The 26,612-nt window shown below is 40.3% G+C and overlaps 1 protein-coding gene across 6 annotated transcripts in view; it reads left to right on the top strand.

The window, feature by feature from the left end:
* The window catches only part of ARID1B (AT-rich interaction domain 1B), a 336,705-nt gene that overhangs the window by 220,186 nt on the left and 89,907 nt on the right, over positions 1 to 26,612 (top strand). For all 6 annotated transcript variants that reach the window (XM_068151411.1, XM_068151394.1, XM_068151385.1 and 3 more), the window contains one exon: positions 19,038 to 19,281. In XM_068151411.1, the coding sequence (XP_068007512.1) occupies positions 19,038 to 19,281 (244 nt within the window). The remainder of the gene's footprint in view (positions 1 to 19,037; positions 19,282 to 26,612) is intronic.

Here is a 26,612-nt window from a genome sequence, read left to right as displayed (position 1 = left end):
GGTTAAGGTAAAGGCAGGTATTGGATTTTCTGTTCCTACCTCAATTTAGGGAGGAAGAGGGACTGCTCTGAGAAATGTCTTTGGTTTATGTAGGTACTCACCAATAGGGAGTTCAGCAGATGCAGAATTTGTTTAAATAAATGACAATAGTAGATTGTGGTCTGTGTGAGATAAATGAGGTGCATGCAGATTAATTTAATTCAAGTAAAAATAAACAAATTAGGTAATTTTTTTTCCAATATTGTTTGTAGTAAACCATTCTTTGCATACAATGAGAAAAGCAGAATGCTGCCAGCCTAGAAGAAATCATACAAAACCACACTGTTGAGCAGAGGTAGAGCCATAGTGAAGGTAGTTGTGGATACAAGTCATCGCATATCCTGATCATAAGCTAAAATCACTTGGCTTAGCAGCCTCCGGAAAGGTTTGCTGCATCAGGCTTTTACTGTCCGCTCTCTTGTGTTGACTCACAGGAAAATTAAATGTTATTGATGCAAAATAAGAGAAAAGACATTAAAGAATTCTTGTTTTTTATAAGATAATACTGAAAACTGTCTTTCTGTAATTGCGACATTTAGTCTTCGGCTTTTAAGTAATGTTGCTGATGAGGAAATTGAAAAACTTCTGTGTACAATATGGTTTTTTGCACTGGGGCTTGAGTGCTTTGGAGGACTTTGTTTCTTTCCTTTTTCTACTTCAATAATAAATTTTAACAATGCAAAACATTCCACAGAAACTTTGATGTGATCAATCCCCATCAGGTCAGGAACGGACAGACTTTGTCTTCACAGTGGTAGCCAGTTGTAGCGTACCAGTGTCACTTACTGATGAACTAAAAATAAGAGAAGCTCTCAGATAAGTGCCTTCTGTTTTTACAGGGAAGTATAAAACCCTCCTTGTTCTTTCAGAAACCCAGGTAAGAGCACTTCAAATGAACTGCTCAAATGCTAGGCTTTCCCAGCTATCCTGACAGTGAATGGGTTGTGGTGGTGTAAAACTTCTCCAGTTGCTTTGAAATAATGCAGTAGAGGCAGACTTACGAGGCCCTGGTGACTAGTTAACTGGTTTAAATTCAATTATTGGGGTGTTCAAGTTGTTAAGTATATCAATATAGTTTCTTTTCACAGAAGTTTTGCTGTCACATACAGTGTGGTTGGCAGCAAGAACTTATTCTCAGCCAGCCTGATTGCATAGGCAAACCCCATTCAATCTGATCCCAGGGATTGTTGCCCATCCCTCACTTTTGTAAAGTGGAAGCGCAAATACTAAGGACTTCAAGAGGCAATTCACAAGATTAAAGGTTAGCAAGCTTAATGGGCTCAATGCTAGGGTTTTTACATAGCATTCACATTTTGAATTTGTGAAGAAAAGGTGCTTTTAAGTTTGGCTATGGCTCCTTGGTTAAATTGGGATGTTTCTCGGTCTTGATCTTTTTTTTCCTCTTTTTTTCTTCAAACGTATTGTTGGAGAAAGTCACATTAGAGAAGTTTATCCAGAGCAAAGGCTTATATGCCACTGCTACTGGAAAATAATTCACAAATACTAGTATTGGGCAGAATATTGGAAAAGAGGGAGTGAGAGATACTCATGCAGGAAGACAAAAGGTTCAAAGATGAGTTGTGATTTCCAGATGCTGATGTTGAAACACTACGAAGAAGATATAGTAAAATGTAGATTATTTTTTTTTCCCATGGTCTTCTAGCTGTAGCAACAAAAGAGTTGCATGTGCTACTTCTGTAGTTGTTACAAGCAATCTGATTTCACTAAATGAGAGCTTAGTGACCACTAGCCATGGCTTCTCAAGACTAGCGTCATCTGAGATGTTAGTATGACCTTGCCTGATTGTTTCATGCAGACAGGACAGTGACCTTTATTAAGAGTTATTTTTAGCATTCTTGTATATTTTTTAGTTTGCATATTCAGTGTTCATATGAGGCATGATTATTTTTTCCCCACCATGTTTCACTAGCAACAAACACAATGTATCTTTCGTTTTCTTCAGTGTTCATATTTTCGTACACTTACTGCATCTCTTTCTGTGCTACTAAATATACTTCCTCATGGGAGGGGATCTGGATAATCTCTTACTTCTTAGTTACAGCAGGTCTTAATATTGCTGGTTAGAGCCACAGTGCATATAATATTGAAGTACTAAGATGTACCGAAAGCTTGCTTGGAATCAAACAGTGAATCCCTTCAATTTCCCAGTTGCTCAGAGTGACCAAAAGGCTATTTCTTCTTAGCATGAACGGAGACTGTTTGTGCTAGGATGATTGCTGGTTCTGCCCCTAATCCAGAATGCATCTCTTAAGGTATTTATCTGTGTGCCACTAAAGTGAACAGACTAGACGTTATTATTTGCTTCCTTTTGTTTGGAATTCAAAGGCCATCCCTAATTGATGGAGGTTTCCTTTACGATGCACTTATTTTCGAATCCATCATGCAGTGCTTGGGCTGCCCCTTGCCTTCATGGATGCACTGGGCTTTGACCCAGAACTGGTAAATGAACCCTGCAGGGAAATCATTAGAGAATTGGAACGGTTGCAGTGGAGGGACCAAGGGTCAAACCATTACCTCCCCGTAGGACCATCGACTTAAATTGGACTTCTTGCTTTTCGGAAGCAGGTCAAGTGTCAGGGACAGCTGGTCAGGTACAGACTGATACAGATCATGGGCAAAATTTGGCAGTTCTAGCTTACAAAATTATGTCTTGGCAAGATGGATTTAGTCTGGTGATGCCTTCTCTGTTTCCTCGTTTCTTCCTTTAAAAAGCAAAATGAAAATCCTGAGAAGTCAAAGGGGGGCCAACACTCTGACATTAATGTGCTATTTGTGCTCTTTTGACACATTCACAATTTTTAGAGCAGTCAGTTCAACCCTTTTAGTCTTCTCTTGCAGTTTTTCTTTGATTGAAAAATAACAAATGATATTTTGTAACAAGGAAATACCCCCATCATTCTTAGGAGAAATAAACCTCACGTTCTTTTTTCCTTCTTCAACTGTTCTTTGCAATTTTCTTCACACTCTTAAAAATTGTAGAATTACCTTTTTCAGACTGTGCAAAATGTGTATTTCCTGCTCCTAGAGGAAAAGCTCCACAGTGCTGCTTCTGTAACAGTGAAGTGTACTGATGAATATGAGAAAGTATTTAATGATTTAATTTAGAAATCTGAACCCCATGAAACATTTTATTTATGTAGAGCTACATAAAATAAGTTCAAGATGTAAAGAATGCCATGAAGTCATGGGCGTCATGCTACTGAAATATGACCACAAACAATGAAGAACAAAATAATTTGTACTAAAAAAGAAAAGCAATAAATTGTCTGTGAAACCTGAAGTTCTTTTCACTGGAAGCATTGCAGAGACCCCTTAGAAATGTCCTTATCTGCTCTGTCCACCACCATTCATAGCACAAAACACTTAGTAGCTTTAAGTCATTTTCTTATTTTTATGAGGAATTTTCCCCTTCCAAAATAATTAATGAGAAGCAAGAACTAGCACAAATGTGCGTTTGAATGAGTGGGCTGAAACCCAGCTCTTTTGAAATCCGTGGCAGAAGAGTGTTTCTACAGAAGTAAGTTTTGATCAGGGAAGATAAATTAATTGCAATGTGTCTGATAGGCAAATGTTTTTTAAATAGCATAAGAAAAAAATTGAGGAAAAATGTGTAGGCACAACTTTGACTGGGGTATCCTGCTCCTGGAAATACTCATGCTTAGATCCACAAGTCAAGAAGATTGGGATATCTCAGAAGTCAACATGATACTGTTCATCGTCTCCAGCTGTGGAGGGTCAGATCCTGTAAGGAGACCTGTGCTAGATCACAGATGGCCTACTTCATGGCTTTCAGTTCACAAAGCAGGCTGTCTCCCCAGTTCAGTTCTGTCTTACTCTGTGGGTAAGGAAGAACAAAGATGTTAAACATTGTGTGGTTATCCTTTGAATATAGTTTATTGTGGGCCTTTTTCCCTTTTCTTTTTTTCCTCCCCTTAGTTTACACATTGATTTTCTGGAGGGTCATTTTTAATTGATTATGTATTTGTAAGAAGCAAATGAGAAAATTTGAGTAAGAGAGAGATTGTACTTTACTGGACAAAGATTCCCTTTCTGTGAAATGTCCAGTGGGTTTGTGTGCTGCCCATGGCAAGGACAGTGTCTTTTGAGGCTGTGCAGCCCTGAGCATGCTTGCAGCAGGCAGCAGATAACCTGCTCATTAGTTGATGAGGCTCTTGGGCCCTGCTATGCTGAGCTCCCCACTGCTGGCAGTGCTGTGGGTCTCTGACCCGCAGCTGGAAATGCAGGTGTGCAGTGTTAGCATGGCTGGCAAAGGAGATGCCTGTCGAGATGGCAGTGGTGTAGGAGCTGGTAGCCTAAAACAAGACATTGGGGAAACTCAGCACAGGGAGAGGATACAATCATCAACATTTCAGTGTTTGTGGATGGTGATGTTGAAATACTATGAAGAAGTCCCTTCTTTTTAGTTCTTGGGAATCTTGGTAAAAAATAGCAGTAATTTTTATGGGATCTCAATCACTATTAATTTTGAAACAAACTGGCAAGAGGCATGATAGCAAACATATTTTCACAGAATCACGGAAACATCCAGGTTGGAAAAAACCCTTGGGATCGCCAAGTCCAACCCGTAACCCTACTCTGAAAAGTTCACCCCTAAACCCTATTACCAAGCACCACATCCAAACAACCTTTAAACACATCCAGGGTTGGTGATTCAACCGCCTCCCTGGGCAGCACATTCCAATGCCTGACCACTCTTTCTGTGAAATTTTTTTTCCTAATGTCTAAACCTACCCAGTGGTAGCTTGAGGCTGTTCCCTCTTGTTCTATCACTTTTTACCTATATAAACATATTTGAACATCAGGTAAGCAGTTTTTCCATATCCTTTGACAATGGATAGGGGGAGCAAAATCTAGATGCATTTAAAGCATAATGTTAACAGGATGGAAATAAGGAAGCATCTCTGCTCCTGTGCTTGCAGGTGGGATTACAGCCTGCCTTGTGCTCTGACAGCACATTGCTGTCAGGGAGACAGAAGAACTAACCAGCTGGAACCAACTATCTTTCAGACCATCTTCTTCCACTTCCAGAAACTCTTTCAGGCAGGTTGGAGCCAAGGACACTGTTGCTGGTGCAGAAAGTGGCTTCCCTACCACCTTTGGTTTTGTGTCTGGTAGAAGATAGATAACAGGGTTAGCAATTTGGAAAAAGGCTCTGTACCAGTTGGTGGAAGGGAGAGGCTGCTCTCCTCCTGTTGTGGTCGGCTGTGTTAAGAAGCACACACAGCATGGCCAGTAGCCTGCTGTCCAAAGTACAAAACCTGCCTGAGCATGGAGGCAGAAGGGAGTGGGACTGGCAGACTGAACAAGTTAAACAGGGAGATTTCTTTTTTGTTCACAATGACTGTTCCAACAAGTCCTGATGTTGATAAATGATGAATGGTGTGTAACGAAGGGCTGTGCAGCTGAGAGAAACAGTTCTTTGAACATGGCCTTGCCTCTGTAGCACATCAGGACTAACAAACCAACTTCCTTTGTTAGCAGATGATGGGATAAAAAGCAAATTGGAAGGAAATTATTTTCCCAAGCTTCTCACAGGAAACATACAAAGCACCAGAGCTTTTGCTTGTCAGTCATGCAAGTTGCTTTAAAAGATGAGAAAGTCAAGATAGCACAGATTATAGTAATGATAATGTTAGTAAAATTTTAGCCCACTAGAAAAATAGGCACAACTGCTTAACAAACCAGTACATTAGTGTTCAGTGCAGTTCACAGAAAGAAGCAGTGTTTGGGATTTGGTTTTGGTTTTTTATTGGCTGAGTAATTATGTACTCTATCACCTCTCATGTTGAAAGGGATGGTGACCCAGCAGCATTCTTCTCCTGTGGGGCATCCTCTGGTATCCCCTGTATGACGTAACCCCTGTTATTTTACTTACTTTTAACAATGATGTTTCCAAGGTTGTGAGCCTTTACATCCTACATTTTATATTCGGTGTAATAAATAGAAAATAAAATTATTCCAAACATAGCATTGCTGATCTCTATATTCTGCCTGATATTCTGAAGAGCACTACATATGCAATTTCAAATCAGTATGCACTATGTGAGAGTGTTAATTTATTTAAACTGCATCTAGTTTTACACAGAACTCATGTTTCACTCTCATAGGTATGAATATATAGAGATAAGTGGGTATTTGTAGGTGAGAGGTGAGGTGTTTTCACTTGGCTGTTTGTTAACTTCTGAGAGGAAGGACCAGTATTTGAGATCTTAAGAACTTTTCCCTTTCTTCTTTGCACATTTGTACTCCTTGAGTACTGGTACTGCCCCCTCTGTTTCAGAATTCACTAACAAAAGAAAGTTAACACTAAATGTCATTTTATAATTGCAATAATGATCACACAGCTGTGCTTTCCTAGTTGTATAATGCACGTCAGGATCAGTTTAGGAGCTCAACCTCATTTCCTGCCCAGATGTAATTCTGGTGACCATTATTACAGTAGGAAAGCTCTCCTCGTTCATAATGGATGCAGTCTTACAAAGGCCTGTGTAGAACAATGTTGCTGCTCTGGGTTAGCTGCACATGAGGTTTTGACCAGTGCAAGAAGCACACGTGGATATGTATGGACAGGATTGCTGCAAACAGAATAAGTAGCTCTTGCTCATGTGCCCCTGTGTGCCTGAAAAAATATTAAAAAACAACTTAGGTGTGCCTTTCTTCCTTAAGAAATGTTGTCTTTATTTATGAGCATGTGAAATTCTGGGGAGGAGCTCTTACACTTAAATGAACCTGCGAGCAGCCCATAGAAAAGCAAGTGCCTGCAGTGCTAATAATGAGAACTGACAAGGCGATCCTGCTGTGTTTATTTATGACCTTCTGCCTTTGTTAGCTCTTGTGAGAAATTCCTCTCTAACCATAACAATATTGCTGGAGCTTGGCAGTGCACTGAGGAATCCTACGGCGCCCCAAGGCCGCTCACTGGCACTGGTACAGCTCGCAACAGATTGGCATGGTTGTTGAAATTTTCCTATGTTTTCCCTTTATTTCTTCACTTTAATTCATAAGGCTGCTCATTCCTTGGGTACATTTGTTTGTTCTGACAAGCACCCTTCAGAAGTGTTTTGTGACTTTGAAGATCTCCACTTACTGATTTGCTTTTTTTCCCCCTCTTTTTTGGTGGTCTGTCTAATGAATAACTCAGAGGATGAAATGAGATTTGGTTTGATAATTCCATCAGGCAGATCTTAGAAGTTGTGAGGGAGATAGGGGAGGTTTATTGCAGTGGTGTTTGCTGGAGAGAGCCACTGCAGGTACATAGCATGGCAGTTGCTGGGGAAGGATAGTTGGCACCTTGGATGAAGGGTAAAGCACCATCATACAAGAGGGCAAATGGGAGTGCCCTATTCAGTAAGGCACTGCCAAATGTCTTGCCTTTTGTGGTCCATAGAGCAACAGCCACATTTTTGCAGATCACAATTGTTGTACATCCTGTGATTTCTTGGAATTCTTTCAGCTATCAACCCTTCTTCCCTTCAAACTGAGGAAAATTGTGGATGAAAAACCTACTGAAAGCTTTGTCTAAAGGATCTCGGGACACCCTGTCTTGTCTTACAATAAGAAAGGGCTGCAACTGTGAAGCATGCTCAGGCACTCAAAAATTCACAAAAGCTAACAATTCACTATGAAAATCTATCCTTTGTATGATATATTAGTTAAAGAACAGTAATAATTGATACATGGCTTTTTCTGTAGATTGCCTAGTCTATGTGTTTAACACATCTGTAGTGACTCTTCTGTGTTTCTTCTCATTTGCTGGATTTCAGGAGTGCACCTAAAATCATGAACTTCTTGGATAAAGATGAGCTTAATTCACTCAACAGTCAGGACGACAATGTTGTTATCTTAGCCTTGTTCCCCTCCCCAAAAGCAAAGTTGGTGCCACAGCTGGGGCAGTATGCTTAGCAGTAGATAGAGGAAGGTATTGGCCTTTCAGAACTTTTTCTTCAAGCTTAATTGAAGCACCAGAAGTTATCCTTCCTACTAGGGAAATCAAGACATTATTTCAAAAGAAATCTGAGGTTGAGACACTTTTCTAGGATTTCAAAAGCCTTTTGAAATTTATATAGAGGTTTCTGAAAAGTGAGTTCTACCCAAGTCTGTTAAAGCCATATCATCTCAAAATACCGCCTTCCCTTGCCACTCAATTATTTTGCACAATAGTGTGCCAACCAGCAGTGAATTACTGTGAATAGATGTGAATTCCAGAACTTGGGGTGACGAGCAACTCTGCTTCCAGCTGGCATGTGTGAGATACTATCTGAAAGTTTATTTTCTGCTTTACTAATGTCTTGGATAGCGTTGTTCAACCCGTTCACAGGTTACTGGAAAATGAAGAGGTAGGAGGGGTGGAATGAACAACTCTTACGGGTAATTGTTTGGTTTTGTTGCTGTGGTCCATAAACCTCAGAAAGGAGTGAGCAGTTTGTGTGTGTTGTGGGAAGAGTGGAGCATCAGAGCAATCACAGCCCTGTTTGCTGATGCTTTCTTTACTGGTTGTCGGACTACGTGCTGCCAGCGTTGCATTGGATTCAGAGGGAAAGGGAAACAAAGAGGGAAGAGGATTAGAGATTCTTGTATGGTGCTGAGAGAATGAGTCTGGAGTAGCGAATTAAGCTACGTTTACTGCAGTAAATGTTACTACACTAATTTCTGCCTGATACCCCAACATAACACTGCATATCCAGTTTGTTCCAATTTTATTGAATATGACTTAATTAATATTGTTCTCTGAGGCAAGTCACCTTACTCAGTTCCTGTAAAAAGGAAGCCTTTCTAACATATCGCTTTCTGGTCTATACATTATCTTTCAGCTTCAGATTCAAGAGGAAGAGATAGGAAGTTATTGGAGCACCTGTGTTTTTGAAGTCTGTGAAGTTTGAAGATGTCTGTGGCTTATTTACCATCTCATTGAATTGTAGTATTTGGTTGCAGGGTGTTGTGGGAGAGAGAAGAAAGAGGCACAGTATGATACATGCACAAGCCCTAAGCTAATGAAAAACTGTTTTGTAGATCCTTATTCCCACAGTAACCTGCTGGGACGTACTTTTTATCAAACCATAACTCTAAGAAGGGTATTAATATGCCCAAAAAAGGGAAATTTAAAAAAAAAGACAAGTGCTGTAGAACAAAAGGTTTTAAACCTTAGCCATACAGGTGTATAGGTTCATCAGTTATTTAAGACATTTATTGTGCTCCACTCAGCTTGCTAATTATCAGCTTGTCTAATTTACTGTGGAATGAAAAGACCTGCTTTCCATGTTCAGTGGGCAATTGATTATTGGGCCAACACTTCTTCTGTTCTCTCAACTGCAGTCCTCCAGACCCCGAATCAGATAGTATTGTGGGTCCAAGCTTCATAACATCCCAGCTAACACCTTCTGAATGCAATGTGGGACAGTCTGAGAAGCACATGTGGAAAGACGTTAATTGCAGAATAGGTATGTCTGTAGTAGTAAACAGTAAAACCACGTGAGGTTATGTGGTTGTGTTTAAAGAGCTTCTGCTACATGAGCTACCCCGCATACAGACCTCTTGAGAATCTCGGCTCTGCAGGAACATGTGGATGACCTGCAGGATAGACGTGGGGTGAATTTTACCCCTCCTCATGTTGTGGTTTTCTGAAGTGATGTTTGCTCTTTTTTGGTTGAGACACAACTGCAAAATATCTAGGTTTTGAAAAAGCAGTCCCAAGATACATGATCTCTGACTGGATGTGCTGCAAGTTTCCAAAAGTATGGTAGCCAGAGTAATTGGAATAAAGTCAATAAGCAATAGTTTCTGGTTTGTATCACTGCTGCTCCTGCTAAATTTTTGGGTGTCTCTCACTTCTACTGATCCATACGTTCTTTTGGTAACGCCGCCGCCTTCTTTCTTGTATGCTTTTGTCCAGATCCGTACTTGTCTTTGTGATTTGAGGCTCCTCAGCTTGCTTACTTGATCTGATTTCATTCTACATCAGCTGTGAGAGTAGAACAAGGGGAAGAGGAATAGCAGGCCTGTGGGGTTTCCTTGTGGTTTTGTGATGCTGGATTCAACATGGCCAGAAGAGCAAGGAAAGCAGGATGGGATGGTGAGCAGTGGAGTCACCCAGTGGCCAAATTCAAACCTTGCTTCAGAGAGGGAAGAGGATAGCAATCCCCAAAATAGCTGCCTCCAGAGAGCATGAAAGGTTTTGGATCACTGTTTGTTTTCCTGCAGTTAGTTTCCTTTCTGTTTTATCCTGCCAGTTTAGTCTGTCTTCTCCCTGGGAGGTAGCTGTAGGCTACATGTTCTAGAATATGGTTGTAATCCAAAAGGTTGTAAAGGAAGAAAGTTAGGATGTCTCACTTCATTGTTCCTTATATGCTAAAAACATATTTAACTGAAGGGATTTATGTTTGGGGATGGTTAAGTGTGGCATTGAGAAAACTGTGGATGGGACATAATGTGTGTACAACTAAGCTTTATTAGGTTCTGTTACGCAAATGCAACTTCTCTTCTTCATAGGGGCAATTTATTGTGGTTTTCATTGATTTGGTTGTTGTAAATGTTGATGATTTATTGATGATAAATAGTTGATGCTGTAACTACAAGAGTTGGCTGAGAATTTTTCTTTGCTACAATACTGAAGAAACAAATGACTCCTAAGGGTTTGTGGCTTCTTGCTTTTAAATTTTATTTCCAGAAATTCTACGTGCTAAGCATTCTGCTGCAGAGATAAACAATGAAGTTTGTATCTTGAGAGATGCTCTGTTACTGTTTTTCTGTTCTGGAGATTTACTGTTTATTTTCCTTATAAAAAGGTGGTGTTGTCAGACAAACTGTGTCTTACCTGTTTACAGTCCTTGCTAGATGTTATCAGTTTGCTTTGATAGCACATGGGTCATTAGTATTTATTATTTCATACGCAGAAATCGATGTTTGTAAACTAGCAACTGTTTTTTTATGCCATTAGGAGATGTCTTGATGCAGCTGGAGACCTTAGGAACTCTCTTCCTGAGGAGCTGCAAATCCTGTAATGAGTGGCACTCAGCACAGTCAGGAAGGTGTGCAAGTGGTCTGGTCTTCAATCTAGTGTCTCAAAGCTACGAAGTCCATTTTGAATTTCTCATTGCCATTAGTTGTTTTTGCTGTAAAGCTCTTGTCTGGACAAACAAATCATCCACCATGCATTAGTGCAGGCACAGAAGTGTGACTATATTCATCTTAGCAACTTCTCATCCTGTGTTAGGCAGATATGGGCATATCATGTTCTGTTCTTGGACACCTATATCAACAGGTCAACAATTTTTATTTTTAGTTAAGATTGTCTTATAAGCCCACATCCTTTGCTTTACTAAGAAAATATTCTTTCTTAAATGAACTTGGAATTGAATGCTACAGTGAGATACACCATACTCAGCAGAACAAAATCATATTTCTCATCAGGGTGGCAGTCCTGCCTAGGCAGCCAGGAAGGCCAGTTACACCTCTTGACCCTGGTGGACTCTGTTGTCACAGTGGTGTTCACTGTCAGTGAAAGTGCAAGCCTTCAACCACAGTCTCTTCTGCACAGTCAGCTCAGGTCCTTAATCTGAGATCTGAGCCAGTGATTGCACCAGCTCATCATGTATGCTTTGGTGTTCATATTGCAGGACCAGGAATTACCTAAAAAAGGAAAAGAATGGGGAAAAAAACAGATAGGACTATTTGTTTAGTTCTGACTTTGCAGTGAGTCCACTTAAGATCCCTTGCATGTGGCAGGTGAAACTTTCCAATTCGATGAGTGTTTGGAGGAAAACCCAAGTCAGTTAAAGTCAGCAGCAACACTCATACCAGCTTTAGTGAACCTGTTTTTTAAAGGCAAAAAAGGTTTAAAGGATAAAAAAAGGTTTTAAAAAACCAAAAAGGAAACCTTCCTCTGCTCTTTCCCCATTCTCAACAGGTATTTATTTATTTATTACAACTAACACTTTTCTTGGAAACAGTGTTTTCTCTGCACTTTTAATCAGGGATTTTAAAGAATTTCCTATCCAAATTAGTAGTAAGAACTGTCTAAAACAGTCATTTGCTTAGCAATTAAGTAGTAAGCTGTGACATGAATTGCTTTTTCCAAGTTGTTTTTTTGTAGTTTCTTGATGACAGGTGTAATTCCAGGATCCAACAGGTTGAAAGGGCATCAGAGGAAGCACAGCACAGTAACTGAGTTATTTTGGGAAGCAGGTGAGGTCTGTAGAATGAAGGGAATGCATTCTCTAGCAAGTGGTGTTTTGTCACTAAATTTAATTAAAGCATCTAGTGTTTCTGTCATATACTCAGAATTTCCTTCATCTAGAGTAGTCGATGAGTAGTTTAACATAGAATTTAAAGTTAAAAAAATTTGGTTACAAACACTAAAACATCTAGTAAGTGGAACAGAGTAAGACTGACAAGTACCATGACTACTGACCTCTACTAGTACACTACCCAACTATTGTCAAAGTTTGGATTTGGCTTGCACGTAAGTCTTTAATATGACACAAATTCTTTCCTTACAACAGCATGCTCTGAGGCAGAGCTGTGCCTGTCAATAAAAATCAAGCTTTTACCTCAAGGAGGTGTTTGAAATGAAAGTGATCTTGTCTACTTTTCTTTCTCTAAATCTCGATTTAACAAGATTCAAAGAGTGAACTTTGGTTTCTGTCTCCAAATTCATTTCAGTAAAAGTGTAAAAGGCAATTTGTCAAAAAATGTAACAGCAGCCTTGCTGTCTCCTGTTAAAGAGGTTTTTTGAGGGATGTGCATTAAGTGTGTTTGATGTGCTTAGTTGTGGGTCGTAACTATATGCCAGTGAAGCAAGACACCCATGTATGGGGTAGCAGCCTTTGACAATGAAAGGATTTTCCTCATCACCCCTATAGTTGCTGGGCCCTTATGGTTTTCTTGTGTGCAGGCTATGGGAGGCTCTTAGCTCACTCACTGCCTCAACAATATGACCAGCAGGACCTTTGGAAGACTTCTTGAAACATGCTATTATAAGCTGCTTTGTGATGAAAAGAGGTCTTAGAAATATCTTGAAATTTAAACAGAGCTATTGTGGCTTTTCCCTTTGTGTTCCTATGTGTGTTTGTCAGCCAAATCATTTGTTCAAAGTTAATTTCAATTACAGAGCATATTGCTCATAATCCCCCATGGCTCCAAAACAATAGCAGAGTGTTTGTCTGCTTGAATATATATTTACATACTTACATGTAAAATGTGTTTGTGTATATATAATTTTACTTCTAAAGAGCTGATTCATGTTAAGAAGTTCACAGAATCATAGATAGCCCTCAGCCTGTTCTTAGCTGGTGCCCACATGAAACGGAGGTAGCAAACAATAGTCAGTGCGATGTTCAAGTTTTCATAATCTCTGGGTGACTTTCCTGATGCGAGCTCCTTGTAAGCAGCAAACCTCTCTAGAGAGTGCTCAGGCCAGCAAGTGGGTGCTTCCGTGCCCTTCAGTGGGGAGTCACCTGCTAGTGCTACTTGTGTTTTCTTAGTGTCACAGTTGCTGTAAGGGGAGCAGATTGTGCTGCTTTACCCAGCTCCACTGTCTCGTATGACATAACATATACTTCTCTTCAGTCTTCACTGCTTCACTGTTCTGCAGGGACACCTCAGGCTTTACGGGGGTGTCATCCTCCTGCTGGTTCTTGCACTTGCAAGCTTCCATTCCTCTGTGTTGCTGGCTTGCCTCTTCTGTGTGTGCCGTCTAGGGGGTATTAGGTTGTGTGGTCATGGGCTGTGTTTTATCAACAGACTGTGCTTACATCAAGCAATCCAAAGATGCGTATTTCATGCAGGATCCTGTCTTTTGAGCAGCACCATCTGCCATCCTAATGAAAAATACTGGAGGAAGGCCTCAGTGGAGTTAGTAGCAGGGTTTTGATCCTGCAGCCAGTCAGTTGCTGCAGTTCCCTAGGTGTAGCATTGGGATTGGTGCTAGCAAAATGGATGGTAGGGCAGAGTCTGGGGTTTTCAGCTTCTTGGAGACAAGGAGGTTTTGTTTGTCTTCAATATCTACAGAATACCTCTGCTTTTCTTCTACTCCCTGAGCGTAAAGGAACTGGTAGGCAATAGTTGGGAAGTTTAACTAAATCCTGGGTTGTATATGATCAGCACAATCCCTGCAAGAGGGCCCCAAACCTACAGGTACCTGTCAGTGAACACAGGGTCACTTAAGGGTATCCTCCACACATCCCCTTTTTTACTGATTTCAGGAAAGGTGCTTATAATTTTTCAACTGGAAATATTTAGCAAGGGGTCTCTTTAGGAACATCTTGGTTTATGTCTGCTGACGTACTCTTGAGCTAAGACTGGCAAAGGCCTGAAATGTTTGCAGTTTGTACATTTTGCTCAGTGGTGAATTTTATAATCTTGTCACACTCTTTTTGTAAAATTGTGGTGTTATTATAAAGCTACTGTAGCCTCATTTTTGCCATTTGTTGGATCTAAATGTATGTTTTGAGTAAATTAATGTTATTGTATGTTGGGGGTTTTGGGGGGAGGTTGTGTGTGCTCTCCTTGTGAGTAACTTTGTATTTCCTGGCTCTGTATAAGCAGTTTGCTTCCTTCTACCCCTTGCTGACCATGTTGCAATAGTAAATTGGTGTGTTGTTTCAAGATTGTCTCTCCTGTCAGTCTGATAAGATCATACCACCAGGAAGGCATAACATTATAATCTCAAGCACAATGCGATCCTGTTCATTTTAGCTCTTGTACTTGTCAAAGGAACAAGAATAAAGGTTGTGCATGGGTGGAAGGTGAGGCTAGAAGTGAAGATAGTCAGAGATAAAACACTTTGCTGAAAGAGATAAATCCTGCAGAGGGACATTCCACTTTCTAATCAAGGTATTATCTAGAAATGAACTTTGAAAGCTGTCTGGGATATCCTGAATAATACAGGCTGTAAAGCTGACATAGAGAATATAGAAGCCTAATATGGATTTGTGCCAGAGGGAAAAAATATTTTGTCCTTCATTTTTTTGTAGATTAAGTGCCACATTTGGAAATCCATTCATACTAATACTATAGATGAGAATAATAAGATTACAAAAAACAACAGGTTTCTGATAATTCTAGACTTCCTACATTTTACTGGAAGAAACAACTGCTTTCCAGAAAAAGCCTCTGAAAAGAGGCAAAATTTAAGGCATGCCTTAGGGTATGGGGACTTCAGCCCCTTAAAAGAATCCCAGCAATTACCTAACCTGCCAACTTTCCAACAAGATAAATGGAAGCACTGTAGCTTGAAGGTGCCTTGGTTTGAATGAGATGCAGTAAGTAAGGTCTCTCTGTTCTTTACAGGCATCATAGATCTGATAGTACTTATAAAAGAAGAATAGAGTTGGTGCCCTGCTGACTAAATTGTCCTCTAGAGGAGTATTAGTTACAGAGCTTCTTTGTTAACTAGGCTGTAGGCTTAAACCACTGTGAATTTCTCTTATTAGTAGGCTTTTTAATAGCTTTACATGTGGATATGCTAAGTAAATGCGAGTATATCCATGTAATTTACGTATATAATGTATATGTGTACAGTATTTTATATCTAAATAAATGTTTGCAATGTGGAAATTGCACATGACTTCATTACTGCTCTGTTAAACTGAAGTAAAAGCAAGCATTAAAATACTGATAATAGGAGAACAGTAAGTCAACTTCTGCTCTTTCTGTCCGGGTGCTTCACATAAAGTCTTTTTTCTCATTCTCTTTAATTTGCCAATTAGATTTTGTAGATAACAGAGGTGTTTCTAAAGCCTTTGTATGCTGGAAGCTTCCCAGTTGCTCTCCTGCTTGGCCTTTCTACTTTTGAAGACTAGGTAAGGCCATGAAATGTATGTTAACAAAAAATACAAAGTAATGATCTGCAAACTACTCTGTGCAGAACAGCTGGTATTTCTCATTATAGCCCCCCCCCCAACACGAGGTGAAGGTTGTGTCACACAGCCCAAGCAACCGCCTTTCATGCTGCCTTGAGAGCAACCACATTACCAGTTTTCTTGATGGGTCTGATGAATGAATGCTACCGTAGCATCTTCAGCAGCTAAGTTGATTGTAAAGCTTCCCAGCCCCAGGTGGAAATCCCAGTGCTTACTCTGAGTGTTCATAGGGAGCTTCCACAGAGCACTACATTATGCACCACCCACCTGCTCCCTCTGCGTGTACTGGGGGAGAGTGGTGTGGTTTCACTCTTTAAATAGGCTGTCATTATACAAGTTTTCCTCCTTCTTTTTGGCTTTTGTAAAGGAATTGCATCAGGTTGGTGAGGAAATCCCTGGAAGGCAGGCACTTGAGGAAACACCTGGGCCTCATCAGTCACTCCATCCTCTGGGAAGGCGGGAGAAGTCAGATGGGATATGATGGAAAAAGTGAACTTCATTCCCCTCCGTAAATTCCCCCCTGTGCACATGCTCTGCAAGCTGGGGAGATGCTGTGGAAAGTGGTTAGGTTTTGCCTAGGTCTCTCAATAACAGATAAGTTTAATCATGGGCAGTACTAGCTGCTTCATAGCTTTTCATTATTTTGGCATGTTTGCTTTTCAAGTACTTCATGGTTTGCCAAAACAAATGAAAGCTTTAATCCACGCACCCTTTAAAAATCTTTGTTAATCTAAACATAAACCCCTGTGCTTTCTATATCTTCTATCAGTTGGGTGCCTGTCTGGTTTTTTATGCAGAATTTGTACTTCTTTAGAATAGGCTCTATTCTGCTATGTTCAGTTTTCAGGGGTTTATTATATGCTTTTCAGCAGCATTTGTTTTATCAGCACTTCCTGCAGCATTTGTTACACATCAAGACAGCAGCAATTTGATTCCATTTAGAAGAATAGCATATTATGTATGGAAAAGCAGTAATTGCTTACCTGTTTGTCGAATATATTCTACTGTGAAAAATGTCTAGCATGGCTCTATACAGTATCAGATGGTGTTACTTCTTGTTTATATTTTCTACAGTTAATAGTTTCGAAAGAGAAACAATGAAAATAGTTTATTGCCCATTTCACAATTACATTTCCATTTGTAGGGATTTGGAAGTCTGCTCATGAGTGAATGCTGAGTCCACACAAAGACTGAAGTTTCAGACTTAATTTTTGCTTTTTATATGCCTAATGAAATACACATACAATTTTGTGCTTGTCAGAAAAAGCAAAATTAACCTGTGGTGAAAGCTGTACTTGAAGTACTCATGGAAATTCATTGGAAATAAAGTCTGTGAGGTGTCCTGCAGAGAGCTATCATTTGGGTGGGTTGTTTACTACCTTTATGTATGAGGAAGAATAACACTTAGCCTTAAAGGTGGCTTCCAATGAATGTGTTTAAATTCCAATGGTGTTTAAATTGTTAATCCTACTCTTTCCATGCCTTGGAAAACTGACTGTTAGGGAACTCTGTTAGGGAAGACTGACTGTGAACCCACCTTGTAATGGAGATGGTCAGCGTTGGGCAGGACTCTGAATACACCGCTTGGCATTTCATCCAATTTCTGTAACTTCTAAAATAAACTTTATTTTTTGTTATGAAAATTAGGCAGCAGTAAGGCTTTGTTTCCTGAGCATTTTGCTCAGATAAAGTGTAGTTCTTTTTGTGCTACTGGAACAAAGGACAGATCCCATTGCTACAATGTAAACCACTTGCATGAGCCAGACCAGTGAAGTCAGAATCAGCTAGATAACACACTGGGTCATCCCAGTTATTGGAAGTCTCAAAGGTCATTTACTGACCTGGTTTATATATGAGGCAGCTCTCTGCCTCTTGTTTGCACCTTAACTCATTAGAATAGAATAGAATAGAATAGAATAGAATAGAATAGAATAGAATAGAATAGAATAGAATAGAATAGAATAGAATAGAATAGAATAGAATAGAATAGAATAGAATAGAATAGAAAGAATAGACCAGACCAGACCAGGTTGGAAGAGACCTTCAAGGTCATTGTATCCAACCTATCATCCAACCCACCTAATCAACTAAACCATGCAACCAAGCACCCAATTAATAGAAATAGTAACATGCTTCTTGACTTATGCCTTGCCAACAGTCACAGCACAGCTTTGTGCTTTTTTGTTTGTGTGAGATTTTTCTGTGGTGCTTAGGAATTAACATTTTTCTTGACAGTTAAGGAGCACATACTTTGTCACAGAGTTCTTGACATTGTCTTTCATATTTGATTTTACAATGATTTGAAAAATAAATAAATTATTCCTGCAGATCCAAAGACAATGCAACTCTTGCTCTGTTACAGCTTTGGGGAATATGTCCAGCAGTTCTTAGCTAAAATTCGCATGTGCTTTGGCCTATGGAGGAAATTGCAGCAATGGTTTAACTGGTTAAACTGAAATGGTTTAACAGTGTAGTCAAACGAAACTCAAGAGAAACTGGGTTATATGCTGGTATTGGAACAAAATAGAGAAGCATCTTTTCTTGCCCTTAGCTGGCCAACAGGTCCTGTGCTGCTGGTGAGGTGAGGGCAAGGCCTCTTAGGACTCTTCTGCAAGGTTAAGGAGCTGCATGTGAGTGTTACAAGGACACCCTTCTTCTCTCCTTTTGGTGATGGTTTAAAAAGGGAAGTGTATAAGCTGTGATTGCAGTGGTAGCAAACCCCCAAATGAAATACTGTGTGAAAGTGAAACTGGTGTATCATTTTCATTAGTTTTAGTACGCTCAGGCAGAATTTGTGGCATTAATTTTGAAAGCTTAATCCAGATGGAAAAGGTTAAATTCAGTGTTGAGTGAATTGGGTTCCAATTCATTTGTTGCCCTGGCTTCTTCTTTTTCTTGAAAGAATTAGAGATTAAGTGGAGTATTTTATATACCATCCTCATTTTCTGCCATGTTTTAACTACATGAACGAATGTTGAAGATAACCTTTCAGTTACCTGCTGCAATAAGTAAACAAGTGGACCTCGTTGCCATGCCACCTCTTGAGCCCTGTAGCCTGAGTATTAGTTTATATGACTTCTCATGTTCCTTTTTTTTCAGGATTTATCTGGATCCATTGATGACTTGCCGACTGGAACCGAAGCAACCCTGAGCTCAGCTGTTAGTGCTTCAGGCTCTACGAGCAGCCAAGGGGAGCAGAGCAACCCTGCACAGTCTCCTTTCTCCCCTCATGCTTCTCCACATCTCTCTGGCATCCCTGGGGGCCCATCACCTTCCCCCGTAGGCTCTCCCGTTGGAAGCAACCAGTCAAGATCCGGCCCCATTTCTCCAGCGAGTATTCCAGGTAAGTTTGTTCCTACAAACAGAATTTAATCACTAGACAGATTTACTAAATAAATAATCCTGTGCTCTAAATTAATTATTTTCTGAGCATCCTGAATTTTCAGGGTCTTTTTCAACAAAAAATGCATGCTTAAGCAGGGGTCAATTGCATGTAAACTTCATCTGCCAAGCCCTTAGAATGCTCAGTATTCTGAACTTTGCCCAATATATGTGTTTGATAAATGTCTTTATCCTGAACTAATATGAATACTTGATCATACATTTTGTGTTTGGTTTGTGTGTCAACTGTTTGCTGCCTTTTTTCTCCCTGTTATTTACAAGGCCCTTTTTTGGCTTTACTGTGTACTTTTGTTGGGTTTGGCTCTTGGACTTTTATGGTGGTTTCAGACCCATAGGATGAGACAGAGATTCCCCAACTCTATATTATGATAATATAATTTAGGACATGAGTACAGTATATTATTTATTTCTTAATATATCCAAAGTTCAACAAGTAACTAGTAATCTAGACCCCACCAGTAAGAATTGAAATGCCAGTGGCATGCTTTCCACTTGCTGTCTTGTGCCACAGAGAGTATGACACACAGTCATTGATGTCCATTCCAAAATCTGTGAAAATCAAGATAATCAGGGATGGGGGGGGAGGGAGAAGGCATGCATTAATTCCAGTTTTTACCTTGTCCTCACCCATCTGGCGCATTACTTGCAAGAGGTCAGGCAGCAATACGTATTTGATATTTCAGAGGGGTTTGTTCTTTTTCTCATGCTCAAGGTTTGGATGATTTTCTGACATTTTGAATACTAGGGGAATTCCTAAGTGTAGGAGAGTGCTGACATTACTCTAGGGATAACGTCAGTTGCAGACAGAACCATGAAAAAAGTCATCATGTAGCTCAGTTAAAAGAAACAAAAGCAGTGATGCCTTTTCATTAGATACACTGTAAAAATGCAGATTAAGGTTCAGTAAGTAGCCTGTGATTTGGTATTCAGTGCAAATGTATCTGTGTAAAATGTATGTACATGTTTGTATACAGAGGTTAAACTAGATAAGCAAAGAGAAATAACCTCAGTGCATGCAGAAATGTTACTTGCTACATGTGTCTGAGCATGTTGAACCATGATGCTGCATGTGCATCCTGCAGTTATTTCTTCCCTCTCCAGCCACTCTGACCAGCAGCACATGCACAGACGAGGCAGGAATAGTGGGGACAGCAGCAGGAGGAGAGTATTTTCATGATGTGCAGTATGGTATCTTTGTATTTGTAGCTTATTTCCCAGTACGTGGTGCAGAAACTCATGCCTATTGTTGAGTGAAGCCACGCAGTCTCCCCTGCTGGAAAGGTAATGTTTTCCCACAGTCAGATTCAGGCAAGTAAATGGATTGGCATTTTAGCAGCCTGATTGCTGAATAGGGAAAGAATATTGTGATGTTGAAAATAGCTTCACTGCAGCCATGACAGATAAGGACAGGAACAGGACAGTGTGTAGGGAAAAGTAATAACTTTTATGAAATCAATTGATCCTTGTGTGGTAAAAATAGAAGGGCTGTGGGCCCAAAGGTCAGGGTCACTTCATCATTTCAGCTGAGCTGAAAAGCTCATTTTTTGACTGGCCTGGTGAAGCGTATTGCCCCTTCACACAAACTGTGCCACCATTTTGTGTGGTTCTCTGGTCTTGTGCAGTAACACAAAAGCTGCTCTTCCTCAAGAAGGATTTTTATCAATGATGCTGAATCAGAATCCCCCGTCACCGTTTCCCCAGTGCAGGCAAGCTCCTGGTCTCTGCGGCTCTTTTGCTAAAGGTGAACTCCCAGGCGTGAGCTGATGCAGCGTTCTCCAGAGGGGAGCCAGGCAGCTGCGGTAGCACTGCTGCTGCTGCAGCAGCGTTTCTCAAGCTACAAAATGACATGAGCAAGGCTGCTATTTAAAGCCTGCCACTAGTGGGATGCTGCCGTATGCTGGGGCTTTCAAGCTGTATGAATTAGACTGTGCTTTCACCTAAGTGTGTTCTCACCATTGTGCTTCGTTACTAGGGCTTTGGTAGCTTTTTTTATCAGCTATGTTCACGAGACCCTGTGAAAAAGTATCACAGAGCTTGTTTGCATTTCTGTGGCTGTTTGCAGCATTCAAGTTGTGGCCGTTTTGAAACACAGATTGTGTAGCACAGCATCTCGCCTTCAGTAATTTTGTTCACTGCTACTTTCCTCTCCATTCTCACCCTACCCTTGTTTGTTCTGACCTCATTCCTCGCCTATTACCTCCTGCGATGTTGTGCCACAGCTTCTCCATGTGACATAGATTGGCTCTTTCAATCATTCTCTCTCCAGCAAGTCATTGTGAAATGAGCAGCTGTTGTGTTGCTGATAGCTATGGCTAGGGAAAGCCAAAATGTTGCAGGGGGTTCTTGGTGGGAAGGACGTTAAAGTAAAGGTGTTGCTTTCCCAGGGTTTACTGGAAGAGACGTGTCCTTTTTGAGATGCCTCCTTCCTTGCAACAAAATTGAAGACTAATTTAACATCAAAAGCGCAGACATACAGCCTCCTATTAAATCTCCCAAATGGCTGATTCTCATGCACTGCCTGTTTAAGCAGTCTCCCCACCCCATCACTAGCCTGCCGCCCCACAATGCTTTCTGCCACACACCGCGAATTTCACAGGAATGGACTGGCACAGGCAGCACTGGCATTGGCATGTCCCTAGCTCAGTGGGCATTTCCTTCCTGTGCTCCCTGAAACACTGTAGGGATATTTTGTGTGGTAAGTGGCACACATATATACAGCCTTTGTTTCCATTTACATTACTGGACTAGACCAGGAAGATTAACCCCTATGAGCAGAAGAGCAACTGTGATGAGTTTTGTTCAGAAAGGTAGTTTTCTCTCAAAATGTTAACACATCTTGTTCAGATGCACATTCCTTGTAAGACTGAATTCCTACCTTTATAATTTGTAGGGATTCAAAATGGCATTCTGATTTCTGATTAAGTAGATCGTTACTCTGCTTTGCCAGGAATCCCGATCTCTTTATTTCGTAGCCATCTTCATAATTAGGGTATGTGTACTTCCAACGAGTTAGATGTGATGCCCTGCACTGGTTTGGGTCTTGAACTGTGCCTGATTCAACCCTAAACCATTAGTGGAAGCTGACACAGCACATCATCAAAATGCACTGCTGTTGCCAGAAGATTTACAGGCTGTTAATTTCACTTTTCTGTCTCCTTTTTTTTTTTCCCCCCTCCATTCCCTCCTTTTCCCACCATTCCATTAGTTTACTAACAAAGCAAAAATGTAAATAAGCTAAACTCCCCTTTCTCCCCCCCATCCCCAATTTTGATCTCACTGGCCAAAGGCTTTTGTCAGCTCTTTCTCCCTTGCGGTGTAAGCAACAAAAATTTTTAATATTAAGAGTTCTGTGGAAGATTGCTGATAGGCCAGGAATGCCTTAACCCATGATGGACAAGCCAATTTTGTACAAGTTAATAGATTCTATTATCTTGAAAGCTCTGCAGCATTTTTATCTGTTTAGAAGAGAGGAGTGCACTATAGTAATAATAAATTGCCAATTCCATCTTTAGAAACATGTACAAGTTGGGTTTTTTTTTCACATAGATTAGTATTTTGACTTGCACCTTTAATACATTGCGTTTACTTGCTTATTCTCATTCTGTTAAGCATCTGCTGCACCGTTGTTTTTATTACAATTGTATTGATGTCTTCTTTCACCAAGGAGATTGCTACAGTTGGAGTTAATAATTTTCAGGAAGAAAGCCATGTGTGGATGCTCTCACTTAGGAATATTATTGTCAGTCATCCTAACGTAGGCTAACCAGTGGTCAGCACCCTACTCTGATTAAAAAGACTCCCAATTTTTCATTCTGATAATTAATGTAAGTCAGTGGATGTGCCCCATTCAGTGCTCAACTTTTCTCTCTGCAAACCTGGAGGTCTTCCCCTCCTGTGTTGATAGCTAGCTAGCTTGAAATCCAGGACCTGTCAGAATCACAGAACTGCAGATAACACTCCAAGCAAAAACGGGATCTAGAGTGGAATGTCCAGAGAGAGCTGTAACAGAAAATCTTGCCTTGGTGTGCAGGCTACTCAATGTGTGGATAGATTAGAGTGACTAACATGCTGAGAGAAAGAAAGAATGTGCAACAGTCTACCATCATCCAAAAGGACATTTTAATGCAAAAATCTGAATAGGAGTGATGCTTTCTTTAATACCTTATAAAAGGAGAAGCCTAAAAGTAGACAAGTTTCCAGAAGAGGCTGCAGTAAGATAAGCTGGTCAGACAGATCTTCTTTTAAACAAAATTTGGAAAATCCTTTTGCTTGGAACTGAGCTGTCCCACATGCTTTACTCCATTTGTTGTCACTACTGGTATGTTACATGGCATGGACTCTTTTCAAATATTATTCAAGACTACCATCTGAGACTGAATTTGTAATACTGGTATTTTTTGTTAAGGTTTTTACAGATATCCTAAAATAAATGCAAAACAGGAAAGGGGACTATATCCTTGCAAAATGGACATGATCCCCCTGTCTAGAAAGATTATTTTAACACATCTATCAATATTTCCCCCTTGGTTTCTCTGGAGGCAAAATTCTTGCAACAGCTTGTTGTAAGGAAGATGCATGCTGTTTATTGGCACCCAGACCAGCAAAACACAAGCCACAAAATGCCATTGACGCAGCTATGTTCTGAATCACTGCTAGTGCACAGAACATCTATTCAGCAGTTTTTCAAATCTAGAATACTCGCAAGTGAAATATGTGAATGTTTCACATAGCAGTATTTTAAACTCCTTTCTTTTGAAGGCTTTGAATAACATTTAGAGGGGGTTTTGTCTTTTTGACAAGAGGAAAAACTCAGCAAATAAGGCACTCTAGCTCAAGGCATTGCTTTTAGCATATTGAGCATCTAACCTGTGACACCTATTAGAATTCAGCCCAGGTCACAACTAATGAGTAATCTGTTGTCTGTCTCAAGGCTTCATGAAATAACTACTGTCTCAACCTAGTTTCTTGAGGACAGTCCATGCTACAAAAGACTTTATGAAAACTGCTGTCATACTTGCAGGCTGCCCAGAGAGATCAAGGAGGTGTCCTTTTCCATAGAGGTGGTCTTTCCAGAACAGATGCAGGAGGTGAAATGAGATAGACATGCTGTTCAGGTTCCTTCTGCTGGGTTTTCCTGATGACAGTGGGTTTCATATTCCAGCACCATCAACCTGCTGGTTTTAATCAGCTCAAAGTGTCAGATAGGAAAACAATACCTCACCAAAACCATCATGCCCTGGGTGGTTGTGTGGGGGGTGAGTTTTAGTGATTTCAGTAAGTTAATACCTGATTTATCAGTATTGATATTTAAGTCACACATTTCAGGTTTGGTGTTTAATTGCTGTATGACAAACATTTTTCCCAATGGACTGAACATCCTGTAGGGCCCAAGGAAGACAGCATTAAGGGTCATCCAGCACCCTAGAAAGGCGTCACATAAACCTCCCCTGTAAGGCGAGATTTGTATCACCCACATCCCCATAACTGTCCTCTGCCCCACACCTGGTTTGTTGTGCCAGGGTTCTTCACCATCCTGTCAGTTTCTGAATGGCCAGCATGGCAGGGCATCCGCTGCTGCACACACTGTGGCAGCACACGTACAGCAGGCCACTTCTTGTAGCTCTGTGAGTCATTGGTAGCCCCATGCTGGTATATATCCACCTAGAGTATGATAGCTGATCCAATTAAAATCTTTGCATAATTATGCATGTGCTCTGGCTCACGTAACAAAATTCAAATACACTTGACCACAGCCGTGAAGATTTGATGGGCAGGTTTGTTGTTAGTTTTAAATGTATACTTAAGGCCATCATTGGACAATTGTTGTTTATATTTAATCCTTAACTCGTGTATTGCTTTCTAATGTTTTGGGGATTTTTTGCTCAAATCACTCAGTTTTCGTCAAGAAATTTAATGCAGCCTACATTTGGATTCGAACATTTGAGGCTTTTTAATAAATTCTGTCATTATTTGGCTATACAAACATAGATTATTTTTCCTTCCTTTTGTTGCCAAATAGGGCGTTAATTTGTATATTATCATAAATTAAAAGGTTGTCTTTCATTCCCTCATCTTTTGTATTACTAAGCTGTGATTGATGAGTGAATTGGAGAAGTGTTTTTGTTGTTGAAGACAGACAATTGCTTACACCTACAAAAAAGAAAGCATAAATGTCCTTAGTGGTTTGGTTTCTGTGATGGGATGGGCAGAAGCAGCTTTGAGTTTTTCAGTGGACTGTGGATCATTGCCATTAGAGATACTCAAAGTGGCTTTCATGCTTCATAGTTAGTGTGTGACTTGACTGGATGGAGATGTGTTGCATCCCTCTTTAGAAGGAGCAATTGCAAATATGACTTGGATTAATTCTGGTCTAACTAGAAAGTAGCCATTTAGCCTCGAATAAGAACATTTTCACTACCTTCAATTAATGTTTGGGGTTTTTTAATTAATGAAAAGCGAGGTATTCTCTCTCCTCCTTAGGGACAAAATTCATCCAGATGGAGCTGTGGCTTGAAGGATTTGAATGGCCCTTTGATAGCATCACTCCATAGGTAGATGTGGAAGTCAGATTGCAAAGTGGGCTTTTAGAAGGCAAACAAAAAAGAACTCGCTCTGGCAGCAGACTTTTCTGTTTGTTCCCCGTCTACAGATAACAGCGGACTCAAATTATTGTGATGTGTTGATTGATTACAACCGTTAAGTTTCCCAGTAATCAGTTTTATCACTTATTCTCAATCCATGCCTGCACCTTTGATTTCTCTTCCACAACAGGGTGATGTGGGTTGTCGTTGACTAATGAAGAACAGAATTGGTTTCGGCATGAGACAAACGGAATGCCGACACCAATCGCAAAATGCATTAATCTTTAATAATCCACATCTGCATGTTTATAAATGATATAACCAGTGCTTGCTAACGTAGATACTCCCCCTTCCAAACAGAAGCTGACATAGAAGTTGGCGTTTGCAAACTGAATGAGAGGCACGTGGCTGTGCGTGGTGTGTGTGACCTTGTGGAGGGAGCTCGCCAGATGAAAGTTCTCAGTTGATTAAAAATACATGAAGAATTGCTCTGCTTCTGCACTGGTCTTTGGAGCTTATCAGTGTCAGGCAAGATGAAATATGGCATGTTATATCTTGTCTTCAGAAAGATCAGTCCCACCAAATGGTTTTTGGAAGTCAGTTTGCCTCAAGGTGCTTTTATCCTTTATGCATGCAACTTGCTCTTTTCTCCCCTATCCTGAGAACCGTTGAGACCAGGGCTGTGTAATAT

This window comes from Melanerpes formicivorus, unplaced genomic scaffold (genome assembly GCF_026170545.1).
Source record: "Melanerpes formicivorus ecotype bairdi unplaced genomic scaffold, bMelFor1.0.p_v2 SCAF_2, whole genome shotgun sequence".
Lineage (NCBI taxonomy): Eukaryota > Metazoa > Chordata > Aves > Piciformes > Picidae > Melanerpes > Melanerpes formicivorus.
This window is presented reverse-complemented; position numbering and strand designations above follow the sequence as displayed.